We start from the raw sequence: 11,366 nt of genomic DNA on the forward strand, positions 1-11,366 counted from the left end.
CATCGAAAGCCCTATTGACAAGCACAGATTTTAGTTTTACTACAATAACGGCTGTTTTAGTGGTAAAATGCTATCGAATATATGTCCATGAGTTGTTTACAATGTATTTCTTGCGGAATTTTGAATCTCAAAGGAAGAGTTATTATTGCTTTAAGAGATTATAACAGAGTACAGCCATCAATGGAGGTCACGTGATCTGAAGACAAGCTCAGATATCAGCATAAAAGCTATAACTGCTGTTTTTGTGGTAAAACAGAATATATTATATTTCTATGAGTTCACAATGTTTTTATTGTGAAATATAGATCTCATACAAAGAGTTATTATCCCTTTAAATGTTTGAAACAGAGCTTTTGTTAATTTATAATCTACATAAAATGTCACAGCTGGGACAAAGCGATGCAAAATTTCTGGAGGAGAAATATTTACCAGCAAAGGGGCTAAAATGGTTTGGTAGTTTTCCTTGATTTGTTTATACCATAAGTGACAATTACTACAATTTGCAATAAAGATAAAATACATTTTGATAAGAATCATGTGTTGAATAATGGTGACAAACAAAATGCAAGAAAAGTACCCTTTATTAAAATACAGGTTAAAATTTAAAACATGGTTAATTTCCTTAACAAACAAATCTATTTTAGACCAAAATGAAAAGAAAAGACTGAGTATTGATATTTCTTATAGATTTGAGCATTTCATACCAGATTACAACAAGCATGTAGTGAATTCCAGCAAACACATAATACTCCATAACAAGCTATCAGTAAAAGAAGATTTGAAATGCTACAAAGATGAATGCAATATATAAATGAATTCCATTGGTCTCAATAAATGCTGATACGTATGCCTTGTATTGCCGTACTCTGTTAAAACTGATTTTCTATACCAACATCGTTTTTATGATTATGATGTATAGATATAAAAATACATAAAGCTAGTGAAAAATAATGTTGCATGTGGTGACTGAGTTGAAACTAGTGCCCACATTTCACAAAGAAAAAAGACGTGTCAAAAACTTAACTTAAATGCAGAAATTTATAGTCTGTTTTGAGCCAATTTTGGATTTTTGGTTTCTCTGGATTCAAGTCGGCTATGGCATCACTTACTGCTTAGTTCAGACAAAACTTGATGTTGGTCTGTGAGCGCACTTGTTAACTGATGAATAAATTTTGTCTGGCCTTAATGAACTGTTGTCCAGATTTACCAAACAAGAGTTCATTGATCTGCTGTCAAAAATAAAGTCTTCCTGGATCCGTCACTTTGAAAGATGTCACCCATAACAATCAAAATTATTTCCCTCAAAACTGTTCAAATTACAGTTTGGAACTCTCGCCCTCTTGGTATTTGCTTTCATTGTCTCCTTGAGCCTCAAAGTCCATGTTGTCTTTGTCAATGTTTTCCTCCTCCTTGGGGATTTTCTTCAAGAATCGTGGCGCAGTTAGTGCAATGGCTGCCGCTCCGAGTGGTGCTGTTATGAGGATTGACAGGGCAGCAATTGTCAGTATCTTAAATAATAGAAAAGTGTATAATTTAGTCAAATAACTGTGAAATTATCAATAGCTTGTGTCCATATTTAATTTCATGTCATATTTTCCTAATTTTTTTCAAAATTCTGTACCCAGTCAGAGTTACCGTATTCAAATTTTCACCCAGTAACTCAAGGCTTTTAGTTTTTAAGGGTAGGAAGCAATTTTTATCTAGCTTTTATCCCTTATCAGTAACTCTTTTTAAAACAAATACATAATTCATTTAGTATATTTAAAAAGTTTTATTCAACAATGGCGCTATAACAGGGCAAAAGATTCCCGATTTTATATATTTGTATTTTATTGGTTTAATAAATTATTATCTTATCTTATATTTTGAAAGTGCCAGTGTGATAAATGTGCCAGTGTTGTGTACCTGTTTTCCTAGTGCTAGGACTTCTGGGCCAGCATTATAAGCCTTAGCTGTGTCATATGCTACAGGGCCAATGGCAGCCTTGAAATATAAATACAAGCAATCACAAATATGGACAAATAGGTGGAAAGTGGCAGTGGTTGAGAGAGTTTCACAGAAAATTACTTCTAAATCAGAATTTATTTTCGATTTTTGATACACAAAACCACTAAAAATGGCAACCTTGAAATATAATTACAAGCAATCACAAATATGGACCAATAAGGCTGACAGTGGAAGGTGGCAGTGGTTGAGCAAGAGTTTCACAGAAAATTACTTCTAAATCAAAATTTATTTTAGATTTTTGATACACAAAACCACTAAAATATTCTCTCTCACACAGGAAGAGCTTAATAAAAAACATACCTGAACAGAAGCTTTAGGAAACCAACTGATGGCCATGAAGATTTTTTCCTTCATATTCAAGTCTGTGCCAAATACTGTGAAAAATGAAACTACCAGCCGGAGAAATAGTCCAATGAACAGCACGGCCAAACCCATTCCTGGACAGAAATTTGTGTTAAAGTGAATAGATATAAAACTTAAATTAACCTAACCTAAATTAACGTTGTCCAATGAAGAAATTTTGAAATATGTGGTTGTCAATGCCTCAAGTGCATTTAAAAAAAAAAAACTTCAGTTGTGATTCATGGAGCGCTGTGGTAATAATAACATCTACAATCATAAAATATTTACAGTTTGACTTAAAACAAAATAGCAATGAAGTATATGTTCAATAAATGAAATATGTAAGACAAAAGAATATCATGAAGAAGCTGGTTATGAAGAAACCATTACCAATATTGCCTCCTTGTAAGTCTTCCACTTTCACCTCTGCCCCCATCAGACCAAACAACAATGGCTGGAAGATGATCCAAAACTTGGCCATCACAGCGCCAACTGGGTTCTGCCAGATAAAGAAGATCATATTCAACACAAATAAGGTCATGCAACTACAATATTTAAAACAGTTCTTTTGGAAAAAAAAGTCTAAATGGAACTTAAACATCCAGCTAAATGTATGATTGATTTAAATAACGTACTTTTATCATGGGTTCAGGGTTTGAATGTCATCTCACTTATTATAGAGGAGAGGGTTGCCCACCTTTACTTCCTTAGCAATGTGTGATGTGAAAGTTACTGTTATTGTTCTTGTCATTGTGTTAGTTGTGAACGTTACCTTGTCATTGCTCCTGTCACTGTGTTAGTTGTGAACGTTACCTTGTCATTGCTCAAGTCATTGTGTTAGTTGTGAACGTTACCTTGTCATTGCTCCTGTCACTGTGTTAGTTGTGAACGTTACCTTGTCATTGCTCCTGTCACTGTGTTAGTTGTGAACGTTACCTTGTCATTGCTCAAGTCATTGTGTTAGTTGTGAACGTTACTTTGTCATTGCTCCTGCCATTGTGTTAGTTGTGAACGTTACCTTGTCATTGCTCCTGTCATTGTGTTAGTTGTGAACGTTACCTTGTCATTGCTCCAACCTTGCCTTCTCCATCCCTGGGCAGCCACAAATGCAATGGCCAGACTTCCCAAAGCCCCTGCACCCGATAACTTGGCTGCTTTACTCCCAAAATACGCAAACAGTGAACCTCCAAACACCAGGAAAGTACGGAAGAAGACAATACTTTTCTATAAGAGAAGACAACATGATGGACATAAAATGATTATGGTATGACTCAATCTTTTCCAAAAGGAAAAAATTATCAATCTTTCTTTCTTAACAGATATTTTTGAAATCATTAAAAATTGTATTCTGTATAATCTAAAAATAAAGAACAGAAAGCTTTTCATTTTTTTGTTTTTATTAAAAATATGACTTTAAAAAAATCGGTAAATTCACAATTTTCCCTATTGAAAGGTCGAGTTATTACAGTAATAAAATCCTTAATTTTATAAAATGAAATGGATTATGTCACTGAGTTAAGGAAAACTGGGGAAAACGATGTTTTTCTTTTTTTTTTAAAATACAATATAAAAAAATAATTATGTTGGATTTTTTGTGTAATAAAAAGGAAGGGGAATAAATAGACACGGGAATCGTGACTAAGATTTAAACTCAATAATGTTAGATATAAGTCACAATGACATATACTTACACTGTGTCTATGTGGGACATACCACAACAAGACCCCCAGGACGATACCATACACAACACCTAGCAGAGCCTCCAGGGGACCTCGGACTATTGTTAATGCCAACTCTCCTGTGTGGATATGGTATTAGACGTCAGATAATTATGACATTTTTTCAGACAAAGGCCTCATTCAAAATAGGGGACTAGTATGTCCGAAGGTCAAATATGACCGACCCACTTGAATACTTTTCCACGGGATATCTATTCAGCGTCTTTTGGCGGATTAGATAAGTGGGTCGCCATATTTGACCCTCGGACTAGTTGGTCCCCTATTCTGGATGGGGCCAAAGAAGATGAGGAGCTGTTGAATTTATTGGACGTAGAGTTATAGGATATTTGGTTTTGATTTTTATGTACATCTCCCTTCTAAACACATCTTTTTTCTGGCGTTTTGTATTTGTACAATTAGTAAAAATAAGTGCTTCGAAACCCGACACTTCACCTCATTGTCAGTATTGTTAAGTTTCATAATAAAGGGATAAATCAAGGGTAAAAAAAAATCATCAGAAGGATAAATGTCAGTGTATCAAATGGACATACCTGTGGAAAACGCAATACCCAGAAACACCCCGAAGGCGCTGATGGCGATAACAGCGTTGATACTACATGCGGCTATGGCAAGGGTTGGGATACCTTTATCTAGACCCAGTCTCTCCTCCTGCACGTGAAGCATACTCGGAACCACAACTGCTGGGGAAACAGCCGCCAATACAAAACTGAAATTTGATGGGTTTGTGAGATTTTTAATGTAATAAAGAACTGTGCAAAGCTGAATTGAACCCTTTTCAATTACAACAACGTGAACTTGGTGTTATCAGAAGACCGGACAAGAACTACATCAGTACTTTTCTGAAACCTTTTTGGATAAGTTATCAAGTTTCTTTTATACATCATAATTCCATTTTCTATCAGTGTAACTTATAAGTGAACTACCTGCCTAAGCATTGAATATTAAAGCATGCACAACATATAGAATACATACGCCAGCATAAAGCACCAGTCCCAACCAAAATTTAGCAACCAGTGACTGGGTACAGCGACTGCGGCAGCTTCTACGAAGCAAGGTATGGCAGCAAACCGTATCACAACACAGGACAGTCTTTTTAGTGCTACAGGATCCAGACCTATCCCAGCACGCACCAGAAGTACAACCAGTGCGGCAGACCTATGAGAAATATACAATATAATTTCAGTGCTACAGGATCCAGGCCTATCCCAGCACGCACCAGGAGTACAACCAGTGCGGCAGACCTATGAGAAATATACAATATAATTTAAGTGCTACAGGATCCAGGCCTATCCCAGCACGCACCAGGAGTACAACCAGTGCGGCAGACCTTTGAGAAATATACAATATAATTTCAGTGCCACAGGATCCAGGCCCATCCCAGCTCGCATCAGGAGTAAAACCAGTGCGACAGACCTATGAGGATGTACAAGAAAATTGTAAAACGGAAATTTGATGTGCAAGATCTAAAAAAATCGGTGAACAGTTAATATGACAAGAAAGGTTATTTGGCAATCAACGGTTTTATGTATGTACTTTTTTCAGAATTATCTTTCTTACTTTTTTGAAAATGTGTTTTTCTAGCTTCTTTTCCAAAAACAAATCTAATGTCTATAAATCTTTACCAATCCGTTTGTAATACAGGCACTTGGGAAGCAAAGTTTTAGTGTGGAGCAAAAAAAAAAAAAAAAAAAGCGATATAGAGGGGGATCTCCCTTGCGCCACTGTTTCCTGACCTGTGACTGACATGGTTGAGAAAAATTGGAACCAACGTCAATGCTAATGAAATTAAATTACTTTTCATCTGTCTTAAATTACCTTTTTCTTTGTTGGCCATTTGTTTTTACATGTATAAATTGTGCAAATGTAATTCATTCAAATTCAGTCACATACCTGAGAGATGATGCCCACGCTGGCTGAATATGTTTAGCAATGTCGATGTAAGGTATGTTACGTAGGCAGAAACCAATCACCAACATTCCTGTAAGACCGAGATATACAACATGCATGAAATATGCAGGTATGAAATTTAAAAATATCCAGTAATAATATATGTAGACATACATTTGATGTAATACTGTGATGAAATAGGCTACATATCTATAGATGTTCGTATCTTTCTTTTTAATACACAATGTGTCATAAGATATTACAGCATAATTATCTTATCATGGTAAACGTGCCCCACCCAGCACGTCATTCCAAACGATGTTATTGCACGTCGCGTTTGTTAAAGGGACTGCCTTAGGTGTGACTTGTGATTGCGTCGGGTCGTAGACGCCTTTTCCATGAAATGTGTCAGTTGTGAAAATTCCAAGTACCACGTGCCCCGTATACTTACCAAACAGCGGCGGTAGACGGCAGAGTTGGGACACATATCCACCGATCGTGCAGCAAATAAGCAGTACAAGTATGGAGAAAAAGTTGCCGCCAGGGAGCGCTTCCTTTCCAGTGACGGCCCATAGACATGCCCACAGCATCACCGCTGACGTCACCAGAACCGCCATCTTGGCCACGAGGCCGTGGGGTGGGCAGAGAAAAGCGTGCTTCAACTTGTCCCCCCTTGAAGCCCCGGGGGGTAGGGGGTTGTGTTTAGCACTGCATGGGCGGCAAGTTCTGGCGCAGCTGGCAGAGAGCCTCGCACAGCAACCCCTAGAGGCGGGTGCCTCTCTGTCCTCCTCGGCTTCATGGTGCTTGGTTCTGCTTTGACCATTGACAGTGAAGACTTCTCCCTCCTCTCCCGATTTCTGCCCAGAACAGAGGGTGGCCTTTTCATCTGTCTTCACGCGTTCCTCTGAAATAAGACTAATTTTGCTGCAATCTTATACATGTATCCCGTGCCCTCCTACATACATTGTAGGGTGTAGATAAGCTTCCACAGCAATAATCAACAAGTTTGACTACTATCTAAGGAAGAAGGTAGACCTACCTATCTAAAGGACACTACTAACTGAGAAAGTACTGGGAAAAATATCGGTAGAACCACGTAAATTGAAAACACTATTTAAACAAACAAACAGAAATCAACGCAATTTAACAACCACTGTAATATTTACACAGAATAGGCCTATTTCTTGTTATATTTATCACAGTCAGCGTATGTCATGAGCGACTCTTGTCTCCAGCCCAGACAGAACATGTCACATATGTTATCTTTTTTTAAGATAAAAATACACCGTGAAACCTCATCATTATAAGGCTACAGTGTAGATCCGTTTATGCTGATTCAGGGCCTTGAACCTCGATGCAAGGCACTGAACTGGATTAGTCTATACTACAAAATAAATACATTAACGCAGTTATTCATAATAGTCTTACATATAAAAAATTTATAAAATATTTTTCGCTGGATAGAATAATTTTTGCTTAAGAGTACGGTGACAAAATTTAAGTCGGTACATGTATTCCGTAACATTGTTATACCTTGTTTTGATGTAGCATTTTGCTAAATAACTTAAACGATAGGTTGCCCAATATTTGATAGAGAATTTAATTTGTTAATTAGTAAATCATAAATATGCCTTTTTTTAAGATAACAACCTTACCCCAAATTTGCCGCTCGGCTTCAAAACATATTCGGACCTAGTAAAACTTTTGGCGTAAATGGCCTCGTTACGCAAAAGAGATAAAGATTCTACCTAGAATGACATAGCTGCGCTGCAGGAAAAAACGTTAGCTCAATTTAGTTTACACCCAAAAACGAATATTTTTGCTATGCATATGCTTCTATATTGAAAATATGTTCAACACACAGCACAACTTTTTCACAAGTGAAATCAAATTTAAATGACTTGAATAGACGTATGTTGCCACTCTTGATTCCACAAGGTTCTGTCACACCTAGCAAAAAGCACTGACGGGTGTGAAATTGCCACCACAACACAAGAGCTCTTGTCGCTTACGTCTCAAGTACGCAGACAAACGTAGGTGTGCGTTCGCATAGAGGGAGATGACATGTTTTGAACGGGTTCAACAACAATGCCATACTCTGCTTATTCGCAGGAATAAAGGTGTATGTATGATCGATTTCAAACACGATACTTATATGTAGACCCCACCTCTTTACGCTGGGTGTGACAGAGCCTTTAGATGTACTTGTAAACATATGTATCGGGCAACACTACAAGGTCATGGACAAGGACGATAGAGACACCATGTCTATGTCACACTTAGGTCAGGTTAACGGGTGGTGAGACACGGTCTGTTAAGTATTTTTTGCGCGCACTTTTTTTATGTTATCTTTTATTATTTTTTATATTGTTATTCATGTTGTTGAACCAAGAGAAATGTCCTGGCATAAGGTTACAAATATTGCTTCTCGCCGAGCAAATTAAAATTTTTAAAGAGTTAGGGTGTTAATTGCATTTATAAATTGATTGCGCCACTAGATAAATTTCTTGTCACAAAATTATGCACGTGTAAAAAACGGACAAATTTATGCATGACTAAAATAACCAATTACCAGTAAGTGATTTCATTCGCCTGCATGGGCATAAGTGTTTTAATTTTCTCTGTGTCGTACTTATTTGATTTCGACCCCCAAATCAGGTTCAAAATATAGTTTCAACCTGTATTGTGTAGAAGTATGTCTTAATATAACCTTTGATTCAAAATAAATTTATTTTAATCCCAGATATAACTTGCCATATTTGTATTTTTGCAATGTCCGCCAGCAACTTAACATTAAGCTTGGACCCAGTAAATGTGGGAGAGAAAACCTACCTACGGTAAAATGTGATTTGAAGTGTAATGCATTCCTAGATTTCTGCTGTTCGTCAATGGAAAGTAAGGGTTTACATGTAATGCCAATTTCTTTTTCTCGATATGAAGTTTTGGTTCTATGTCCCCTGTTTTACTTTGATTCACAAAGCATCACTTAAAATATGGCACTGCGATACCATAAATCGAAACAGACTGAGAAATTCGTCGTTTGACTTTTTCAAATGCAAAATGGTGTCGAATCTTAAGTAACAAATCGTGCATGTCCGTGTTTAGTTCTAATCTACACCAAATGTCAAACGGAAGACTTTCTGAATAGTCGCGATAACGTATAACATCGAGGGATTACCACTGAAGTACATTATATAATGGTGATGAAGTATACCTGAGCATGTTTACCTCCGCCAAGGAGGTTATGTTTTCACCCCTGTTTGTCTGTCTGTCTGTTTGTTTGTTATCAACATAACTCAAAAAGTTATGGACCGATTTTGATGAAATTTTCTGGGTAGGTGGGAAATGGGTTCACTTAGAAGTGATTAGTTTTTGGCGGTGATCCGGATCAATAATCAATCAATAATCAATAATAATAAAAAAACGCTGCCTTGGCGGAGGTCTGCGCTCTCGGAGTGCTTTTCTAGTACTGTTTGTAACTTTGTTGTCGCCACATATATAGTATAGCCTAGGGATTTGATGTTAACATCCCACCACACTTAAAACGAGCCCGCATCAACAACATCGACTTATAATGTCAAAGTTTTTAAGTATGATAGAATTCATAACGAAAATAAGTGAACACCTAACTATTTTAATTTGATTCGTAATTTCTAGATATTTGGAGAAATTGTCATTGAATTTCTTTTTGTATTTAGCGTGTTTTTATAACCTGTTTTGTGCATTAACTTTTTAATCAAAGCATTTCACTTACTTGTCTTCTCCAATTTCTGCAACGCCTTTTCGAAGTGCTGTTTTTCTTTTTTACTAAAATCCCTGAGATGCTCGTCTGCTTTAACAAGTTTCATGTCATTAAGGACCCAAACACCCAGGTCATCAAAAAATTTCACCTTGTGGTCAAGTTGTGCGTCTTGCAGGAATTTTATCACAGAGTTATCCATGTTGGGGTGTAAAGTGCAAATCCCCAGGGATGCGTCCTGAAGGCAGTGAGCGATGGGGAGGTGAAAACGCAATATGAGGTGGTTAAAAGCGGTTCTCCACTTTTTTATAACCTTGGATCATGCCTGCTCGGGTTACGCTATCATATGTGATTATCCGATCACAGCTAACAAAGCGGGGTAGTGTCCCGTATGGGTAAAAAGTATAATGTTGCAAAATTGAAGTTATCAAGTTGTGTTATATTTATAACTGAATTAATGACCCACGAAAAAAATACTTTTGTTGTCATTCTTGTATCGACATGCATACCTTATCCTTGGCTTTGGTGCTGTTACTTGAATACTGTCTGGAAGCCTATATGTCATGTCTAATAGCGAAATGTTTTGAGCAGGTAAATACTCTTGTTTGCTGACATGCGTGTACAGAATTAACCTGATGCGTGTATGTCTGTACGTACTATATGCAAGCTTGTTGATAAGAGGGCGGGGTTAGATTGGGGTGGAGAGAGAGAGAGAGAGAGACTGCTTTTTTCAGATCGAATTTTAGCCGTTGTACCATTTTTTATTTGATAGAGGTAATTTTGTCTGGGATTTGATTTTAATGCTTCAAAACGATCTAAATGGCACCCCGCCCCCTCACCCTGTCTGCAAGCTTGGGTCTCACTGTGCTGCCATAAATTCTACTAAGAAATAAATTATGTTATAAATATCTAAAGGCCAAATAAATGGATTTTTTGCTAAGAACTCTAGATAATAGGTAAAGTCCGCGGAGCCTTATTGGACATGGTTTTACCTTCATTCCTAAGACATCTGATCACTCTTGTCTTTTTAACATCATTCCACTGAACTTTAAATCCCGTAACTTCGTCTATAAGCCACAAAGCACTGTTATACTACACTGTCGCCGTCCATTGACCGATGTCCTTGAATATCCACTACATTAAAGATATATCAAGTTTTTAAAAAGAAACCTGTTGTCAGTTTAAATAATTACTGCCCGGTGTCCGATATCCGCGGGGGGCAGTAGGGCGGTCAGGTGAGAAAATGGGTCACTTTGGTTTTTGACAAGGATGAGGAAGGATCTTTTTCTCTCTTTAATTAAATTAATTTTTTTTATTCAATCATTGTTTGTTGTTTGTTTATTATTATTATTATTATTATTATTATTATTATTATTATTATTATTATTATTATTAAAAATAAGGCAATGATATGCTGTGGGGTTCTATACGCCATACCAAATGATCGTTAAATTAAAAACCGTTTTGACTGACCAGTGTGTAGAAAAAATAAAAACTGATATGGTTCAAAGTGGCGATGACATTCTACACTTGTCCGGGGCGTGCTCTCTGAGTTGTTTTCCTAGTTTATATATTAATCTAGTTCAAATGATTCAAGTACGCAAACACATGCATTTACAATGAGACACAAACTTATATGACGTTCATAAAGC

The 11,366-nt window shown here is 36.8% G+C and overlaps 1 protein-coding gene across 1 annotated transcript; it reads right to left on the bottom strand.

Moving 5' to 3' along the window:
- Window positions 1–563: 563 nt before the first annotated feature.
- Window positions 564–9,976, bottom strand: LOC106163637 (sodium/hydrogen exchanger 9B2). Its single transcript, XM_087005076.1, has 11 exons — window positions 9,730–9,976; window positions 6,427–6,879; window positions 5,979–6,066; window positions 5,061–5,243; window positions 4,619–4,794; window positions 4,041–4,147; window positions 3,409–3,573; window positions 2,740–2,848; window positions 2,308–2,444; window positions 1,906–1,983; window positions 564–1,508 (listed from the first exon to the last, which is right to left on the bottom strand). The coding sequence occupies exons 1-11, from the start codon at window positions 9,914–9,916 to the stop codon at window positions 1,317–1,319; spliced, it is 1,875 nt and encodes a 624-aa protein (XP_086861202.1). The 5' UTR covers window positions 9,917–9,976; the 3' UTR covers window positions 564–1,316.
- Window positions 9,977–11,366: the final 1,390 nt, after the last annotated feature.

Source organism: Lingula anatina, chromosome 2, assembly GCF_051362555.1.
Source record: "Lingula anatina isolate TDL-2025a chromosome 2, LinAna3.0, whole genome shotgun sequence".
In the NCBI taxonomy this organism is placed as follows: domain Eukaryota; kingdom Metazoa; phylum Brachiopoda; class Lingulata; order Lingulida; family Lingulidae; genus Lingula; species Lingula anatina.

Coding starts and splice junctions, on each gene's coding strand:
- LOC106163637 (XM_087005076.1), bottom strand. CDS start 9,916: ATGGATAACTCTGTGATAAAATTCCTGCAAGACGCACAACTTGACCAC. Junction 4,795..5,060: donor GACTGGTGCTTTATGCTGGC/GTATGTATTCTA, acceptor ATCAAATTTCAG/TTTTGTATTGGCGGCTGTTT. Junction 1,984..2,307: donor TTCCTAAAGCTTCTGTTCAG/GTATGTTTTTTA, acceptor TTATATTTCAAG/GCTGCCATTGGCCCTGTAGC.